Source organism: Nerophis ophidion, linkage group LG04, assembly GCF_033978795.1.
Source record: "Nerophis ophidion isolate RoL-2023_Sa linkage group LG04, RoL_Noph_v1.0, whole genome shotgun sequence".
NCBI lineage: Eukaryota > Metazoa > Chordata > Actinopteri > Syngnathiformes > Syngnathidae > Nerophis > Nerophis ophidion.
In genome coordinates this window covers 33,285,019-33,304,887 of record NC_084614.1, presented here as the reverse complement: position 1 = coordinate 33,304,887, position 19,869 = coordinate 33,285,019, and the positions used below count along the sequence as shown (strand labels likewise).

The window sequence follows — 19,869 nt, the reverse complement described above, 5'->3', positions numbered from 1 at the left end:
TTTTAAATAAAAATTGTCTCTAAGATTATATTTCTCCTCTTTTGTTGAGAAAAATGTGGACATTCTTATGTAGAAGATTGTAGTTTGCTTGGTATATAATTTTAGCTGTTTGCAAATTCACTATGTCGTGGAATTTCAGTATTTTTGATTCAATAAATAAAGGGTTTGTATGTTCTCTATATCCAACATTATGTAATATTTGAACTGATCTTCTTTGTAACTGTTAGTGAATGAAGTGTACTTTTGTAGTCATTTACCCATATTTCTACACAATAACTCAGATATAGTAACACTAGTGAGCAGTAGAGAATGTAGAAGGATTTTTGGTCTTGAACATGTTTTGCTTTATTTAATATTAACGTGTTTCTTGCTACTTTATGTTGTATATTTTTTACATGAGATTTCCAGTTCAATTTATCATCAATCATTATACCTAGAAATTTGGTTTCATTTACTCTTTAAATTTATATTCCGTCTACTTGTATTTGTGTTACAGCTACCACAGGATAAGAGCACGGAAAAATCTCTCTCTTCATTGCCAATTAACTAACTTTGTGTAAAATTGTGGTTAACCGCGATCGAACATGTGTAGGCTACCTGAGTAACATTGTTTTCTTCTATACTTCTAGATAGCCGAGGTAATTAAAAAATGAATTGGATTTTTTACAGTTTCTTTGAAAACATAAAAGCCGTTGTTATTCTTGATTACAGATAATCATGCCAAATGACTTCAGATTGACAGTGTGTGGAAAAAGTAGGGCAGACTATGATTTCCTCACAGAGAGCCATTGTGTGTCAACATACAGGAAAAAGCTCAGTGATTTACAATACATTTTATGCAGGTTCTTATATTTCACAGGCAGGACCTCGATGGCATTAAAAGCTTCTTCTCACTGCCTGCAGTATTCCATTCGATTAAATAAATTTAGCCTTCCTGTAGTAGCTGTCAAACTGGGAAAAAAAATAAAAAAAATGCAACTTGAATGCTTTTTGAATTAGAATCAACAATGTGTTACTGAACACAAAGTACTTTATCTTTCCATCTGTCCTGGCTTTACATGTTTGGAAAGCTGCAGCCTGTTTCAGCTGACAAGGGCAGGACACATTTTGGAGCACACCAAACAATCCCTATAATTGACACATGGAGAGCTAACTTTTCACACCTTTCGCACCACCTAAAAGCAGGAGTGCGTAGATGTTTAGCACAATCCAATGCTGATGTTAGTGAATTGTTAGAGTCAGAACTAAACTTCTGTTCCCCCATGCCAGCATGTACAACATCTTTGAGTTACTCAATCTCTGCGGTACCTGTGCTGGATCTAATGGTTTCTTTGCCAATAACGTGTCCCAGTAGGTCATACTGGTTGAGCCTGGAACCACCATCTGCCACGGCGACGGAATTCTCGTCTCCTTTGGTCCACAGGTAAATCACTTCGTTGTTGGTGTAGGCGTCTGTGGACCAAACGTGTGTTAGAGGAAACGGGGTTGGAAGTCATCAACCAAGGACACTTTTATGTTTAATAATGGGAGCTGTTGTTTCCTTGTGCCATTTAATACCAATACTAATTGTGAAAATTAGCATTTATTCCCCCAGCAGCAAAACATCATTGCAGCCGCCTAGCGTTAAAGGGGAACATTATCACCAGATCTATGTAAGCGTCAATATATACCTTGATGGTGCAGAAAAAAGACCATATATTTTTTTAACCGATTTCCGAACTCTAAATGGGTGAATTTTGGCGAATTAAACGCCTTTCTGTTTATCGGTCTTTTTGCGATGATGTCAGAAAGTGACGTCTCCGAGGTAATACAGCCACCATTTTCATTTTCAACACATTACAAACACCGGGTCTCAGCTCTGTTATTTTCCATTTTTTCGACTATTTTTTGGAACTTTGGAGACATCATGCCTCGTCGGTGTGTTGTCGGAGGGTGTAACAACACTAACAGGGAGGGATTCAAGTTGCACCACTGGCCCGAAGATGCGAAAGTGTCTGCCGCCAGACCCCCATTGAATGTGCCAGAGTGTCTCCACATTTTACCGGCGATGACAGACATGGCACAGAGATGTATGGATAACCTGCAGATGCATTTGCAACGATAAATTCAACAAAATCACAAAGGTGAGTTTTGTTGATGTTGACTTATGTGCTAATCAGACATATTTGGTCGCCGCGTGACTGCCAGATAATCAATGCTAACATGCTACGCTAATCGACGCTAACATGCTATTTACCGGCGGTGCTGAAGCAGACATGGCACAGAGATGTATGGATAACCTGCAGATGCATTTGCAATTATATTACGTTTCCTTACACCCACATTTAATGCGAAAAAAACACTTACCAATCGACGGATTTAAGTTGCTCCAGTGTCACAAGATGCGAAAGTCCTGATCGTTTGGTCCGCACATTTTACCGGCGATGCTAACGCAGCTATTAGGCCATGCTATGGCTATGAATAGCGTCAATAGCTATTCGCTCAATAGCTTCAGTTTCTTCTTCAATACTTTCATACTCCAACCATCCGTTTCAATACATGCGTAATCTGCTGAATTGCTTAAGCCGCTGAAATCCGAGTCTGAATCCGAGCTGATGTCGCTATAACTCGCTGTGGTATTCGCCCGTTGTTTGTTTACATTGGCAGCACTGTAAGACGTCACAGGGGAATGGATAGTCGCATCGCAAATAGCGAAAATCAAGCACTTTGAAGCTTTATTTGGGGATATTCGGAGACCGGTAAAATTTTCAAAAAAAACTTCAAAAAATACAACAAGGCACTGGGAACTGATTTTTATTGTTTTTAACCCTTTTGAAATTGTGATAATGTTCCCCTTTAAGACAATCAGAAATATACTTGAAAGTTGCAATACCAAAGATGCAGAAGTACAGAAGCCCCTAAAAAAATGACACATTTAATTCTATTTACTTCATATTAGTTTAACTTGATGAGGTGGCGACTTGTCCAGGGTGTACCCCGCCTTCCGCCCGATTGTAGCTGAGATAGGCGCCAGCGCCCCCCGCGACCCCGAAAAGGAATAAGCGGTAGAAAATGGATGGATGGATGGATGGATAGTTTAACTTGTATACAATTTCATTTTAGTTTTTATTTGGAGAAACATGTTCAACAGTTAAAATCTCATATATCCATCCATCCATTTTCTACTGCATGTCTCTTTTGGGGTCACGGTGGGTGCTGGAGCCTATCTCAGCTGCATTCGGCAGAAGGCGGGTACACCTTGGACAAGTCGCCAGCTCATCGCAGGGCCAACACAGATAAACAGACAACATTCACACTCACACACTAGGGCATATTTAGTTAAAATCTCATATATGCAAAGTTAATATAGACTTCAAATTGCACCGGCATTGTTTTGTGACCCAAATTTGAAAAATTCAACATCTGCCAGTCAAGAACCCTTGGAATTGTTAATATCTCAGCTTGTCTCGTTTTTGTGAGATGAGTGTATTGTAACACCCTCATTAATGATCCTTCCCTATGTTCACCACTATACGAATATCTTGTCACGACTTTTTAGGGCTTTCTTTTACAAAGGATTTTTTTTTGTCAAATCTGATTCGTTAGATTCAGACAAAACATTTTTTGTATGCTATCATCTTTGCTACATGTAAGTTAGTAAGAGCACAGCTAATAGGGATCCCCACAAACAAGCAGATACAGTACCTCAGTGGTTCTTAATCAGGGTTTGATCGAACCCTAGGGGTTCGGTGAGTCGACCTCAGGGGTTCGGCCGAGGTCAAAACACACCTGACTCTAAATACAAACTACTCCCTGTTGGCATATTACGGATACGGCAACAGCTGATTGATTTGCAGGTGTGTAATTTGTTGTGAGTTTATGCACTGTCTTGGTTTTGTTGTTTGAATAAGGTGATGTTCATGCACGGTTCATTTTGTGCACCAGTAAAAAAATATGGTAACACTTTAGTATGGGGAACATATTCACCATTATTTAGTATCAACATGCAAATTAGTAACATATTGGCTCTTAACTAGTCATTAGGTACTAATTAATGCCTTATTCGGCATGGCCTTATTATAACCTTAACCCTAACCCCAACCCTAACCAAATAACTCTAAATTAAGTCTTTATTACTTAGAATATGTTCCCCTAGTGTCCAAATAACTCTAAATTAAGTCTTTGTTACTTAGAATATGTTCCCCTATACTAAAGTGTTACCAAAAACATACAACTTTGTCTGGAATTTGAAAAAAAAACACCTTTTATTTTTCACTAAAGAAGGGTTTGGTGAATGCGCATATGAAACTGGTGGGGTTTGGTGCCTCCAACAAGGTTAAGAACCACTGCAGTACCTTGTGCGTTTTCCACTTTAAAGGACTAATACTCTCAGATAAACAGGAAAAACACAACAAAAGATTAGATAGTTTGGATTGACCCTGCCTGAGTCAGCTTTGGCTCTGACAGAAAGCCAAGGAGTCGAACAAACTTGACAATGACTCGTAACAAGCGTTTCCGTAGATCGGGGTGTCCAAACTTTTTCCACAGAGGGCCGCACACGGAAAAATTTAAGCATGGGGGGGCCATTTTGATATTTTTCATTTTCAAACCATAACAAAATATATGGATTTTTTTTTTATCCTTGGGGCTCCTGGGGAGCATAGAGGGTCTCAGTCACTAATATGTTAGAAATAATTCAAATTATTATTATTTATTTAATGCTTACAGTAAATCTCTATATCAACTTGAGGTTGATATAAAGTAAAACAAATAAGGTTGTATGCCTTTTCTGTCAAAGACAACTTTTTTTTATAGTAAAACTGAAATATGCAGTATATAGATAGATAGCGAGATAGATAGATAGATAGATGGATAGATAGATGGATAGGTAAGTACTTTATTGATTTCCTCAGGATATTTCCTTTATTTACCAATTAAAGCCCTCAAAGATCAATAATGCAGGACACCATTGATTTTAATTATTTAATATTTTTGAGTAATCACAGTGAAAAGTTAAATAAAATCCTACTAAATATATTTGAGATCCGAAAGGTTCCCCACTCATAAAGTGATTAATTTGTATTAGTTTTTTTTTTACTTTTAACACTTAAATTTCAAGATCAACTGTCGATTTTAAGTTAGAACTATTATTTTTGTTTGTTTTATGCTCTTTTGTCAAAACTTTGATGATTTTATATGGCAACCACACAACATATGCAATTATTTTTCCACATAAAACATTTTAAAGTGATAATTTTTAAGTAATAATTCATTATAACAGATTTTTTTGTCCTTTTTTTTTTTGAGCAATAAAAAAAAAACAATAAAGACGAAAGGAAAAAAAAAAACTGCCTGCATGGCAGCTTTGTGTCAACATTGCCACTATTTCTCATTGGATTTCACCTCATTCCACTTTTTTAAATTTTGCAATACTATCAATTTTGCAATTTTTGCAGAATGGCCCCTGGGCCGCACTTTGGACACCCCTGCCATAGATGAACCTGCAGAAGAATCATTACCGTCCGTTGCTTGAGGGGAGCAATAGTCAAAGCTACACGCGTCGGGTCTAATTTCTGGCCAGTTCCACCTGGGCAGATGGCGAATTTGGTGCTGTGGCCTGGCAGCGACGTGTCACGACGAGCCCAGCATCCCTCATTTTGGAACATCCTCCTAAAACACGTACGCGTGGGACCTTAGGTACACAATTCACCATTCTGACGAGTCAAATGTGAGACAATTCAACTGTGAGGTTGATAGTCAAATCAACTATTATTAGACCCTCCTACAACTTTAATTTCCTAGATAGTCACGGTTGATTGTCTTCTTTGTACTACACCAGAGCCGACCTCTCGAAAAAGGACCTCACTAAACTTTCTAATTCCTACCGTGTATATTTCTTTTCAAGAGTGTTTTAGACTTCTTCTTCGAGGTGGAAAAAGTGCAAATGACATCTAGGTTTTGTTTTCTTCAATGAAAAAATATTCATTTTACACATATGCTTTATTAACTTTGGAAGCAGCACATTACTAACACCTCGCAACCAAGTTACAGTAACACATAATCATAATCCGTTTAAAAAAAACAGCCATATATTTTTGAATCAGATTAGACTATGACAAAATAACCTACTCAGTGGCCTAGTGGTTAGAGTGTCCGCCCTGAGATCGGTAGGTTGGGAGTTCAAACTCCGGCCATACCAAAGACTGTAAAAAAATGGGACCCGTTGCCTCCCTGCTTGGCACTCAGCATCAAGGGTTGGAATTGAGGGTTAAATCACCATAAATGATTCCCGGGCGCGGCACCGCTGCTGCCCACTGCTCCCCTCACTTCCCAGGGGGGGATCAAGGGGATGGGTCAAATGCAGAGGACAAATTTCACCACACACAGTGTGTGTGTGACAATCATTGGTACTTTAACTTTTAACTTAATACAATCTGTTTGAATTATTCCAAAACATGCATCAAGTTAAATTTAGGTTCCATTCAAACTGTACACAAATCGTTTCATACAAGAAAAAGGTAACATTCACATGATCGGGGTGAATACAATTGGGTTGACCAGCCCTGCAAACAAGGTAATCTAATAGTTGAATATTCCCAACATTTTGTGTGTATTTGTTTTGAGACATAAGGATTGATGGGAATAATGTTTCTACAAGCTGTTGCTGTAGTCATGATTCTTGTACTGACATTTAAGGGATTAGATCAGTAGTTCTCAAACTTTTTTCACCAAGTACCACCATAATGACCAACATTAAAATACAGTAGCACAGTAGGCGAAAATATTAATTAAAAACAAGGCAGATGTTTTATTTAACAAGTATATTCAATATCGTTGTCCAGTTTGGACAGTGACACTTTAAATGTAGGAAAATAAAACACTGTTTATCAATCAAGTGATTCTTTGGCGTACCACTAGATCAGGGGTCGGGAACCTTTTTAGCTGAGCGAGCCATACAAGCCAAATATTTTAAAAAGTATCTCCGTGAAAGCCATATAATATTTTTTTAAGACTGAATACAACTAAATGCGTGTATTTTTAAGTAAGACCAACATTTTTAGAGTATAATAAGTCTCTTATTCTTTTTAATAATATTGTTATTCTGAAGTTAACCAACAATAAAAAAAGTACTTCTAACCATTAATGCGACTTCTTGAACAGGTGCGGTAGAAACCAGAGGGATGGATTAAAATGCATGAGAATGTTTTATATTTCAAACTTTATTTTTGACACTGTGATTACCAGCGGAATTATTTATTACTTATCGTGTTAAGCAATGTCAGCTAAGATTTATCTGAGAGCCAGATGCAGTCATCAAAAGAGCCACATCTGGCTCGAGAGCCATAGGTTCCCTACCCCTGTACTAGATGGAGCCCGATAACACAATTTGAGTATCACTGAATTAGCACAATCTATATGTTTTTAAATATCCTAATGCTTGGACAATGCTAGTTTCATGTCAATACTTTTTGTTTCAATTTAAAGATGTGTTATTCCTTTGCTGGACCAAAAAAAGGGCTGCGAGTATAACACCCTTCAGGGCTGACAAAAGCTCTTGACTGATTTCTTGACATTTAGGTGTGACTTACAACTTCCAAACTTCAGGGGACAAGCGTGCGCATCCATGGGGAAATCCTCCAGGTGCATGGGGCACTCGGCGTGAATGGTCAACCTTATGTGAGGAAGGATGGATGTGGCAGCAAGAGTGGGCGTCAAGAGGGGTCAAAGGGAAGAGGAGAGAGAGAACACCAGTGAAAACACAAGCCAATAGGAGGGAAGAGGGGTCTAATGGGAGAGAAAAATAAGTTTTTTTTTTTTGTTTGTTTGGTTAGAAATTAATAATAACAAAAACATTGAACTGATTAGGCAATACTACTAATAGTCCGGGAGCTCTCTCCACATCACATAAGTAATTGGTTGATTGTTTGGGAAATAATGTATTGTGCACAGTCCATTTAGAAAATTATAGCCTCTTAATGTTTGACTTGTCGTATTCAAACTCTGCATTTACTCCATGATATTCTATTCCTATAACTTAAATGTTTCCCAGGTCAAAGACTTCCGAATTAATGTAAAGAAGGAGAGTGGAGGCCCTTCTTCAGGGTCGTCCAAAGTGTGGTCCGCATAGTTTTGTTGGCCCACAGCATATTGTCAAAATAAAATCCAACTAATTACCAATACAAATAGAAGAAAAAACAAGGAAAAAAACATCATGTAATAAGAAAAAGCTGAAATGTTTACAGTCGTACCCTCGTTAAATCAAGCTTCATAAATATCGCGGCTTCACCACATTGCAGATCTTCTCTTTTCAAGGCAAAGTCCTCCCAGGTTCTTCTGTTTTAATGGCTTGTCGAGGAAATTAAAATAAACAATTAATTCTATGAATGGAGTAAGTCCAATTAGTAGCAATACTAGTGCTAGAGAGAAGACCGTGCCCTACGAAATCTGGGGTGTTCTCCCTCGATTATTCCTTTACTCACATGCTTTTGTCCTTCTTGCTGCCCCTCCTTGTCGGAGTTGTTCGGGCATTATACAATGAACCTAATAGTTAACCTAAGCACGCGCATATTTGTTCAGTCTCGCGTCGTCTCGTTCCTGGCACCTCTTCTCACCATCGAAACCAAAAAGATACTTTAGGCCTAATTTACTAAAGATTTATGTGTACTAAAACATGTCCAAACCTAATAACACACACAAAAGTAAGCAGAACTAGGCGTGCAATCCATTTTGCTTCTCTGCTTTCATAAATGTACAGAACATATGCTGAGCATCAAAACGGCCAAAATTATAGGGAGCAAAGATGCAAATATATTATACAGCACGCGTAATGTGATTCAGCAACACTGATCACTGTTTTGCGAGCGCCTTTTAGCATGTGCAGTAAATGACCGAGTGTCTCCATGATGATGCATATAGTAAATGCAGAATCGTCATTTAAAGGGGGCGGGGGACTAATACCGTAGCACGCCAATGTGTGACTACAAAAGAAAAAGAGTTCCTTAGTGTTTGCTCTTCCACTAACTTAGTCGCTACAGTTTGGTTATCATACAGGATACAGAACGTAGATCCAGTATTGTTGGCCATTTTTCAATTAATTTTTTAAGCGATTTAGAGAAACGAATGATTGCTCCCATTAGCTGCATTCAGTGGCGGGCCATGCGTTTCCCACCAAGGCTTTCAGTGATAACCGATTTCAATGATTACCTCTCAAAATACCATCATTGATGTCACCACATGACAATCGCTGGAGAAATACTATAAAGGAACACATTTACGCACTACTGGGCATTGTACAAAACAAGTTATTTTCTGGTGCATTTAAAAATCAATGATCCCCATGCATCAGCAATTAAATCATATCGTATGTGGTACTGTCAAAATTAAAATTGCATAAAACATTTTAAATGTGAAAAAAATAAGAAATAAAATATCTGAACTTACGTTTCATCGACAGCGGAGCTAGCTTCTGGGGTTGGCCGAGATGTTCTTATAAGATGTAGTTTCTCATGAAATATCCTTCTAGCAAATATATGGGTTGTCCTGTCCAATCATAATAGATGCAGACGAGCCGTGTTGGCTGACTTCTTAAAGTTTACTCTACACCGACATGTCTACATTATAACGGGGCAACTGCACATGCTCTCCACTACTGCAGGGTAATGTAGTTCTCATGTTACCTGATCATAAGATCACTATATATCTGCCTTAGGCCAGCTAAAAGGCCTTACTGATAACAACGCATGATCTGATTGGCTATCGCAACTGTCTGTCAAATGTTTGTTTCCGTTCACTTACAGTGCACAGACAGCCGCATTGTCGATTCTGAAGGCTCCAGGCAGATTTGGTACAGCATGGCAACATAAGCGAGCTGAATTCTAATTGGATAAAAACTAACAACAGTGCTAGAAGGAATATAACATGACATGAAGAGAATATGAATATTTTTAGATGTTTAGGTAAAGTAAATTAAAAATTACTTTTATGTTTAATTATGATCATGAATTCTGGTTATGTTTGGCCAGCAGAGAAGGCCTTGCTGGCCCTGATGTCACACCACTGGCTGCATTGCTAGACACGTAGTACTAGCAGATTTGCTGGAAAGCGAACATAAATTAAAACCCTTTGTCTTCTTGTCTCTTGTGAACGATAGGCAACATTTTAAAAAAAGTAGACTTCCACTTTGAATAAGGTGGTGTGCACCACTTTTTTATTGTCGATGCTTTTTTATAGATTGCACATGCTGTTTAGTGTGTGGTATTAGGATATCAAAAAATCTGGCCCGATGTGTGTGTATTTGCAAAAATACAAACACAGGGTGTACTCATTGTGTTTTGTCCTTGAGCAGAACAAAGTGAACATGGGTTGTGATATTTTTGGTTATTAGACTTTTTAAATTTTTTACAATATTGTCCGCCACCCCGCATTTTTCTCTACAAATTTAAATGTCTTGAATACACATTAACATCGATCCAACACACTGTAGTGAAGTTTAAAAATGGTAGGGGCATGGCCACTGTACTTTTCAGGTTTAATATTAAAAACATGAAAAAATAATGACATTTTTATATTTGTGTTAGCATTCAAGGTAGATCAGGATTAGCGCCACAGTTGCAAGCTGTACTGTATTATTCGAATATCTTAGTATTGCACAATATATTTTATATATCTAGATGTATATTGATCTATATATACAGTATATATATATATATATATATGTAGGTGTGGGAAAAAAAATCACAAGACTACTTCATCTCTACAGATCTGTTTCATGAGGGGTTCCCTCAATCATCAGGAGATGAAAAAAAAAAAAAAAAAAAAAAAAATCTCCTGATGATTGAGGGAACCCCTCATGAAACAGATCTGTAGAGATGAAGTAGTCTTGTGATTTTTTTTTCCCACACCTACATATTGCGCTCTACCACGGTATCGAGCACTATTCTCTGGATAATCCCATCAAGACATATATATATATATATATATATATATACATGTATATTCATATATACATATATATATATACATACATACATACATACGTACATACATACATACATACATACATATATACATATGTACATACATTCATATATACATACATACATACATGTTTGTATATATATATATATATATATATATGTATATGTATATATATATATATATATATATATATATATATATATATATATATATATATGGACGGGACTCTCGCTGCTGTCTTGGATCCGCTTGAACTGAACTCTCGCGGCTGTGTTGGAGCCACTATGGATTGAAGTTTCACAGTATCATGTTAGACCCGCTCGACATCCATTGCTTTCGGTCCCCTAGAGGGGGGGGGGGTTGCCCACATCTGAGGTCCTCTCCAAGGTTTCTCATAGTCAGCATTGTCACTGGCGTCCCACTGGATGTGAATTCTCCCTGCCCACTGGGTGTGAGTTTTCCTTGCCCTTTTGTGGGTTCTTCCGAGGATGTTGTAGTCGTAATGATTTGTGCAGTCCTTTGAGACATTTGTGATTTGGGGCTATATAAATAAACATTGATTGATTGATATATATATACATATATATTACAACTTGTTGGCCCTAAATTAGGCATTTATAAGGTTAAAATGACAAAATAAACTGAACATATCAATACTACAGTAGTATTGGCCACTAAAGGAGACAAAACCAGTCAGAGCAAGCTGTTTAGTACTGTGTTCAGTGATTGACTGTCTCTGGCAGTGTTATTTCATGCAAAAGGACCCATAATGTTAAAAACAACTTTTTTGGAAGGTCTTAGACAGGTTTTTCTATGTTCTAGCTATGAACATATTTGATTTACAATTAATGATTCCTACTTCGCGGAAATTCATTCATTCCGATAATGTCTGGTAGAGAGCTAAACGAGGGACGTCCATCCCTCCATCCATTTTCTACCGCTTATTCCCTTTGGGGTCGCTGGTGCCTATCTCAGCTACAATCGGGCAGAAGGCGTTGTACACCCTGGACAAGTCGCCACTTCATCGCAGGGCCAACACAGATAGACAGACAACATTCACACTCAAATACTAATACTAATAAAACTGATAGTATGCTTTGTAACCTGACATGATGTTTTGTCTTTTTACACGATTCGTCATATTTACACATATAAAATATTTTGGATTCAGTATTTCATTTTCCCCCAAAAAAGTTTGGGCATCTCTATTGTACTCATAGCCTGGAAAAAAATGTTTTTTTGAATTAAACTTGTTCTAAAGGTAACTTGTTATTGTGGAATGCTAAGATATTCAAATAATACAGTACAGCTTGCAAATTATCTACCTTAAATAATAACATGAAAACAATAATGTGATTTTTTATCCATGTTTTTATATTAAACCTGAAACGTACAGTGAGTAGGTGGCGATGCCCATGCCATTTCTAAACTACACTACAGTGTGTTGGATCGATGCTAATGTGTATTGAAGACATTTAAACTTGTAGAAAAAAATGCGGAGGTTGGCGGACAATATTAAAAAAAAAAAAAAAGTCGAATAATTAAACATTTCACAACACCTGTGCAGCACCTCTGCAGACCCCCTCTTGAAGACCATTGCTCAACAAAATACAGTTAATTGAACACACACATGCATACACAGGTATAGTGACACATTAGAACAGGGAGCATGTTTTGCAGCAGTCGGACGAAATGGGGTGTCCTATTGTCAGTGGCCTCTCTGTAATGAATACAAGGGACTCGAATAGGAGCCCCTTTGGTCACATTCTTAACCACTTCTCTGTAGCTTCTCACAAAGAATCAGATAAACAGTAGCTGCCTTGGTGCAATAGTAAATGATCCAGCTCCAGTGGTTGCTATGTCAGCTTCCCCCCCTGACAGCGCAATCAGTTTCTTCACATGAGAAATATTAGGTCACAAACTGAGTAGACTGCTTTAGATATTCCTCCATACATTAATGTCCCTGTGGAGATGAATTTAAATAATGTACGCAACCGAATGACTTTAAGTCCTCACTAACACAGGAAGGTACTGGGAAGATAGAGAAGAAGAGTGCAGAACGAAATGCAAAGACATTGACTAATTACCTAATATAGTTTAGCAGTGGAACTGCGTTAGCAATTGGAAATTAGAGAGGAAAGTTAATTTAACACTGAGTGCAATTAGACATGTACTGATGAGAACCAGCGTTCTCTGAAGTGGACATAGGTTTTTCGGCTATTTTTTTAACACTTTTTGGAAAAAATATGCAAAACAAAAATGAGGATGCTGATTTTCTGGAGGATATAGCAAAGGTTATTGTTTTGCCTACAATAGGGGTGTCAAACTAATTTTCATTGAGGCCACATCACAGTTACGGCTGACTTTAAAAGGACGTCAACATGGACGTATAATTGCCTCATGATATCATTACACATTAGCCTGTGTGTATTATTTCATATCATTACAATACAAATTGCTCTAATGATTAATGACAATTAACTGTTCGATTCTAAATTGATGGATTGTTTTGATTTTAGAGGTCAAGGTGGCAAGCAATTTAGATTTTTTAATTTTAACAATTAAAAAAACGTTTGGAATATATCATGATATAATATTTGTTGCATGGTCAGACGATATTAAAGTTTAAAGGATGTGTAATTGCATGCAGTACATGCAATTTTTTAGGGTGAAAATTGAAGGAAGCGACACTGTGCATCTCCTCCTGCTGTATAAAAGGGGAGAAGGAGGAGCAATCAGGAGAGAAGGAGTAGGAGAACCGGCAGGAGGACAAAAACGCGTGAGAACCACCGAGAGCCACGAAGCGACGAAGACCAGCACAGGAAGACGTGGACGACTGAAAAGGAGACCGGCGCGAGCAGCGAAGGAGGAGCTGAAAGAGCGACCGGCCGACACTGCGTGCAGCTTTATTACAAAATAATGAGTCAAACCTGTGTGAAGCGATGTACTTCATCAATGGTCCATGCAACCAACTTGATGGCGGCAGGAAGCCGTTCACAGTATTTAGCCATGTTTAGACTTCAAAATGTTTAATTGAAGACTGGACAATTGTAGAATATGCTTAAACAAATAATCAGCGATGTGGTAAAGCTGTTATATCTAAAGCACAATGTGGCGAGGTGTGACTGATAAGGATGATTGACAAAGATGATTTCCAGGCTTTCGTGGGCCACATAACATGATGCTGCCCCTGGGCCTTGAGTTCGACACCTGTGGCTTAAAACATTAATTTTACCAGTCCCAAAATATCACATTGCCCATAAAGAGGTTCGATGGAGCAAAATCGATCATTCCCTCCTTTCCAACAATTTAGTGACATTAGGTTAAGCTATTAAGGGTTTATAAATAAAACACTGCTCAGAAGTTCCACACATGTAGTCTTAAACTCATTAAAACATGTCAGTGTCTGCTACCTCATCGTGTAGAGAAGAGTGCCGTTGTCAACTAGTCGGAGAAGTTTGTTCGGAGTTGTCATGTTGTGGGCCACAGATTTCTTCCCGTTGTGGAAAAACGTGTCAGGTGTCCAAATCTTGCTGGCCAGGAGGTTGTTGAGCGGCAAAATCTGCATCGGTCCGTCAAATTTCAGTCTCTCATCTCTCCAACTCTGGCGGAAAAACACGTCGATGGTGTACTCCTGTGTGTGGAAGAGTGTACAAGTTTTGTTGTTTGCGACTACAGTTCAATAAAAATAAGGAATTTCATTGAAATAACAATTTCCGTTGATGGCTTTCGTTCTTCAAAGAAACAGAATAATAATATATCCCCACGGCTCTCCCCCAAATTTTTTTTACTTTGAAGTTTCAGTGGCTCATAAGAATCCATTCATTCATGTTTTACTGCTGTTCCTGTTCAGGATCATGGAGAGCCTGAGTCGATCCAAAACTTAGGAATGGTTGCCAGCCAATTGTATGTAGACAAACAAACAACCATTCACCCAAACATACATACGGCTTCAACCGTTTACAGTCTTCAATTAGTAACGTGCATATCTTTAACTTTTAGCAATAAACAAAGTGTTACATTTGAAAACATGGGAATTCTTCTGTAGAATAGGAGGAACAAAGTGCAATTACAACATGTTAATGGGAGCATATAACCTAAAAAGGTAATGTGCTGATGGAAAGACCTGATTGCCTACTATGGTGCTACTGTGTTTTAAATGATGTGCTTTTATTTCGAAAGCCTAACTTTACAGTCTAGAGCAGGGGTATTCATGAGAGCATACCAGCACCTTCGAGTTCAGTTGAAAAGTTGGGACACAAACATTTTTGCAGTAAATTCCTAATAACTTGGACCACTGTAAACATATTGGCAGATCATTGCTCTGATGTTTTATTGGTGCTGGCAAACATAGAAAACTTGGGGTTCAATCCTGTGGTTGAGGCGTTCCTCAAGGCACCCATTTAGACCCTCCCCTTTTTCATTTTTTTTTTCCGTAAGGTCAGTTATGATTGATAACTCAGGTGTTGCTGTATCTTGTTTGCTTCAGATTTAGTAGTCGTCATTTGTTCAATGTATTCAGTCATACTTGTAGTGTTCCACAATGTTCTTTTTTAGGTTTTCTCTTATTTTAATCATGTGGGCTGTTCAACTGGTGGCCCGCAAATTCACTGAAAAAAATCTTTGTGCGAGACACTCGCATTCAACAGTGGAAAGAGATGATCTTTGAAAAGCTTTTTAGCAGAAGGTCCTTAAAAACAGCAGAGCTCTTTTGTAACTCTGATATGATAATAGACCACAATTAAATGTCCACTGTAGAGGAAACTGATTTTTCAGGAATACGACTAATAGTGAAGGGGAAACGTGAGGCCTCAGGTCCTTCGATTTCCCCCAAACAATTCAGTTAATGTATATACCTCGCCAACAGGATGTTACCGCAATACTGAAGATACACTTTTTCATGTTAAAATACGGGAACTATAGGCGCCAGCAAAGAAGGGCAAAAATACAGGAGTTTCCCAGGGAAAAATGGCAGGCTTGACAAAATCTAAACTGTCCTTATATCAACTTAAGTACAGTGATACCTCAACCTAAGAGTGCCCCAACTTAAAAAGGCCCCATTATGCAAAACCAACTTTTGTCACCTATTTGTACCCGTTTTTTTGTATTTGGGATCTGCATAAGTCCCAGACATTTGAAATCAAACCGTGGAAGCATTGCAGGGATATTTATAAAACAATATTGCCTTCCTTCATACTTCCGCATACTCTCCACGGTGATTGTAAATAGTATAATTTGTCCATAAAATTGTTATAACTATACCTCTGCATAACATTGTAAGCTTTTTAACATTAAAGGAAACAACACACCGGTCTTTCGTTGTCTCCCACTGTGGTTACAGTGAAGCTAAGTGCTTCATACACTTAATCATATTCTGGTAAGGGCGGGTAAGTACCAAATAGATTTATTTTAAGTAATTTTCATGGGAGACTTTGATGTGAGATACAAGTGTTTTGAGTTGAGAGCACCGCCACAGAACCAATTAAGCTCATAAACTGTGGCACTGCTGTACTGTATATGTTTATGCTTATCCAAGTGTTGTTTTATCTTGTAAATGGTGTGTGCAACCAATCGTCTTTTACTGGCGTGCTTTACTTTGAAAAGAGCTGATTTTTTACAAGCTGTGTGTAAGCCAAATGTTGCCAACGTGGACTGGACAGAAAGCCGGGCTACTCCGGCTGACAGTATAACACAGGAAGGGGAAAATGCTGGGAAAGAAAAGAAAAATAATGACTGGTGTTTATATTTATGATATACCATAAATATAAGGCAACCCCCTTTTTTAAATGTTGTATTTTAATTTTAGCTAAGGACTGTAGTATATTACAGTAAAAAACACTGTTATATTTTTTAGCCTGAATACAAAAAATCTTGAACATACTGTCACGGCGCGGTCTCAAACCCGCAATTCTCCCGCTGCTAGTTCTTCCAGCACTCAGGCTGGCAGTATGCCCGCGTCAAGATGCAGCTGCAGACTATCAGCAATCAGCAATAAGCGCAACTGGGAAAAATCAGGTTGGCAGCATAAAGACCAGTGGACCCTTGGAGCCTACGCCGGAACGTTGTCAACTCCTTGCAGTAAGCATTACTTCTCTGGGTTCCCTCCTGTTGTCCTTAATACCTCTCTTCTCGTCCTCCTTGTTCCCTCGTCTCATGTTCCGTGTTCCTCCCGCAGTACCCGTCTTGTTCCGTGTGCTCGAGTTCTGTGCCTTGACCTCCCTCCGGACTTTGGGCTGCCTCCCTCGATCCTTGACCATCGCTTCGACACGGACCTTGTCGCTTTTCTCCTGCCCTCGACCACCTGCCTGCCTACGGACCCCCTTTTTGTCTCACCCTTTTGGACTGCTGAAGGATTTATCCAACACACACTTACAACATTGCCTGGTAATATTCACATGGTTAAAATCATACAGTCCTGCAACAAACACATAGAGTAGCATACACCTCCCACTCACTCATCAAAGGTTACAATAAACCCAGTAACCAGAGCTTCCTCGTGGTGTTGTCCTTCCACCCCTCATGTACATAACACATACAGTAGGTTTATTGTAGCTAATGTTTATGTTTTGTCACAATACATATGTACAAAGAACATATTATAACACCTTAAAGACTTGGTGATGTAAAACTGGTATTGCCTTAGCAAATTGACAAACTTTCATTTATGTGGGACTTTAGAACACATTTGTATTTCTGCAAGTGTTTTTACTTTTATATACCCTGGCACTGATTTGAACCACAAGATTTAATATTTTTCGATCCATACATCTATTTTGTACCGATTGTCTTAATATGTATTTGTTCTTTTAAAAGTTAACACAAGACAAATTTGTTCAAACTTTAAAGTTTAGTTTTGTGGTGTACGTCATGCAAGTAATTTAGCAGCGATTTAAATATGGGGAGACAATGCTCAGATAGTAGAGCGCCGACCAGAAACCTGAGAGTCTCTGGTTCGAATAGTAGTTTCCTTGAGCAAGACACTTCACTCACCTTTCTCCCACTTTAACCCACACTGGTGTAAATGTATCTTCAATGTAGATAATGGATTTTCTAATGTAAAGCGCTTTGACTCACCAGAGAAAAAGCGCTATACAAAGATAATTCACTTCACATATTTAATGTATGAAAAAAATATGTTATTAATGTGATTAGAAAATGTACAAACCCCATTTCCATATGAGTTGGGAAATTGTTTTAGATGTAAATATAAATGGAATAAAATGATTTGCAAATCATTTTCAACCCATATTCAGTTGAATATGCTACAAAGACAACATATTTGATGTTCAAACAGATAAACCTTTTATTTTTTGCAAGTAATCATTAACTTTATAATTTGATGCCAGCAACACATGACAAAGAAGTTGGGAAAGGTGGCAATAAATACTGATAAAGTTGAGGAATGCTCATCAAACAATTATTTGGAACATCCCACAGGTGTGCAGGGTAATTGGGAACAGGTGGGTGCCATGATTGGGTACAGCTTCCCAAAAAATGCTAAGTCTTTCACAAGAAAGGATGGGGCGAGGTACACCCCTTTGTCCACAACTGCGTGAGCAAATAGTCAAACAGTTTAAGAACAACGTTTCTCAAAGTACAATTGCAAGAAATGTAGGTATTTTAACATCTACGCTCCGTAATATCATCAAAAGGTTAATAGAAACTGGACAAAATCACTCCACATAAGCGGCATGGCCGGAAACCAACATTAAATGACCGTGATTTTCGATCCCTCAGACAGCACTGTATCAAAAACCGACATTAATCTCTAAAAGATATCACCACATGGGCTCAGGAACACTTCAGAAAACCACTGTAACTAAATACAGTTGGTCGCTACATTAGTAAGTGCAAGTTAAAGCTCTACTATGCAAAGCGAAATCCATTTATCAACAACATCCAGAAACGTTGGAAAAGGGTTTTGTGGTCTGACGAGTCCACATTTCAAATTGTTTTTGGAAATATTCGACATCGTGTCATCCGGACCAAAGGGGAAGCAAACCATCCAGACTGTTATTGACGCAAAGTTCAAAAGCCAGCATCTGTGATGGTATGGGGGTGCATTAGTGCCCAAGGCATGGGTAACTTACACATCTGTGAAAGCACCATTAATGCTGAAAGGTACATACAGGTTTTGGAACAACATATGCGCCATCTAAGCGCCATCTTTTTCATGGATGCCCCTGCTTATTTCAGCAAGACAATGCCAAGCCACATTCAGCATGTGTTACAACAGCGTGGCTTCGTAAAAATAGAGTGCGGGTACTTTCCTGGTTCGCCTGCAGTCCAGACCTGTCTCCCATCGAAAATGTGTGGCGCATTATGAAGCGTAAAATACGATAGCGGTGACCCCGGACTGTTGAACGACTGAAGCTCTACATAAAACAAGAATGGGAAACAATTCTACTTTCAAAGCTTCAACAATTAATTTCCTCAGTTCCCAAGCGTTTATTAAGTGCTAAGTGTAAAAGAAAAGGTGATGTAACACAGTGGTGAACATGCCCTTTCCCAACTACTTTGGCACGTGTTGCAGCCATGAAATTCTAAGTTAATTATTATGAGTTTGAACATAAAATATCTTGTCTTTGTTGTGCATTCAATGGAATGTGGGTTGAAAAGGATTTGCAAATCATTGTATTCCGTTTATATTTACAGTACATCTAACACAATTTCCCAACTCATATGGAAATCGGGTTTGTATATATTTGTATAAGTTCAATAACAAGGTTGCTTGTGTCATTATCCCTTGCCCAGATCATGTTTTGTTTAAGTTTAGTATATCCTTAGTTGTTGATTTAGTTCTGTTTTCAGCACCCGGGTTTGTGTTTCTCAGTTGCCACAGGGGCTGATTATTTTCACCTTCCTCTGAATAGTTGTCGGGACATTCACTTGCTCTTGGTCACTAATCAGACC

General features: G+C 38.3%; 1 protein-coding gene across 4 annotated transcripts in view; it reads right to left on the bottom strand.

Annotated features, from left to right (window-relative positions):
• gabra3 (gamma-aminobutyric acid type A receptor subunit alpha3) overlaps window positions 1-19,869 on the bottom strand; it is a 310,113-nt gene that overhangs the window by 68,704 nt on the left and 221,540 nt on the right. For all 4 annotated transcript variants that reach the window (XM_061897864.1, XM_061897866.1, XM_061897865.1 and 1 more), the window contains exons 5-7: window positions 14,370-14,590; window positions 7,569-7,651; window positions 1,309-1,452 (exon numbers count right to left, since the gene is read on the bottom strand). In XM_061897864.1, the coding sequence (XP_061753848.1) occupies window positions 1,309-1,452; window positions 7,569-7,651; window positions 14,370-14,590 (448 nt within the window). The remainder of the gene's footprint in view (window positions 1-1,308; window positions 1,453-7,568; window positions 7,652-14,369; window positions 14,591-19,869) is intronic.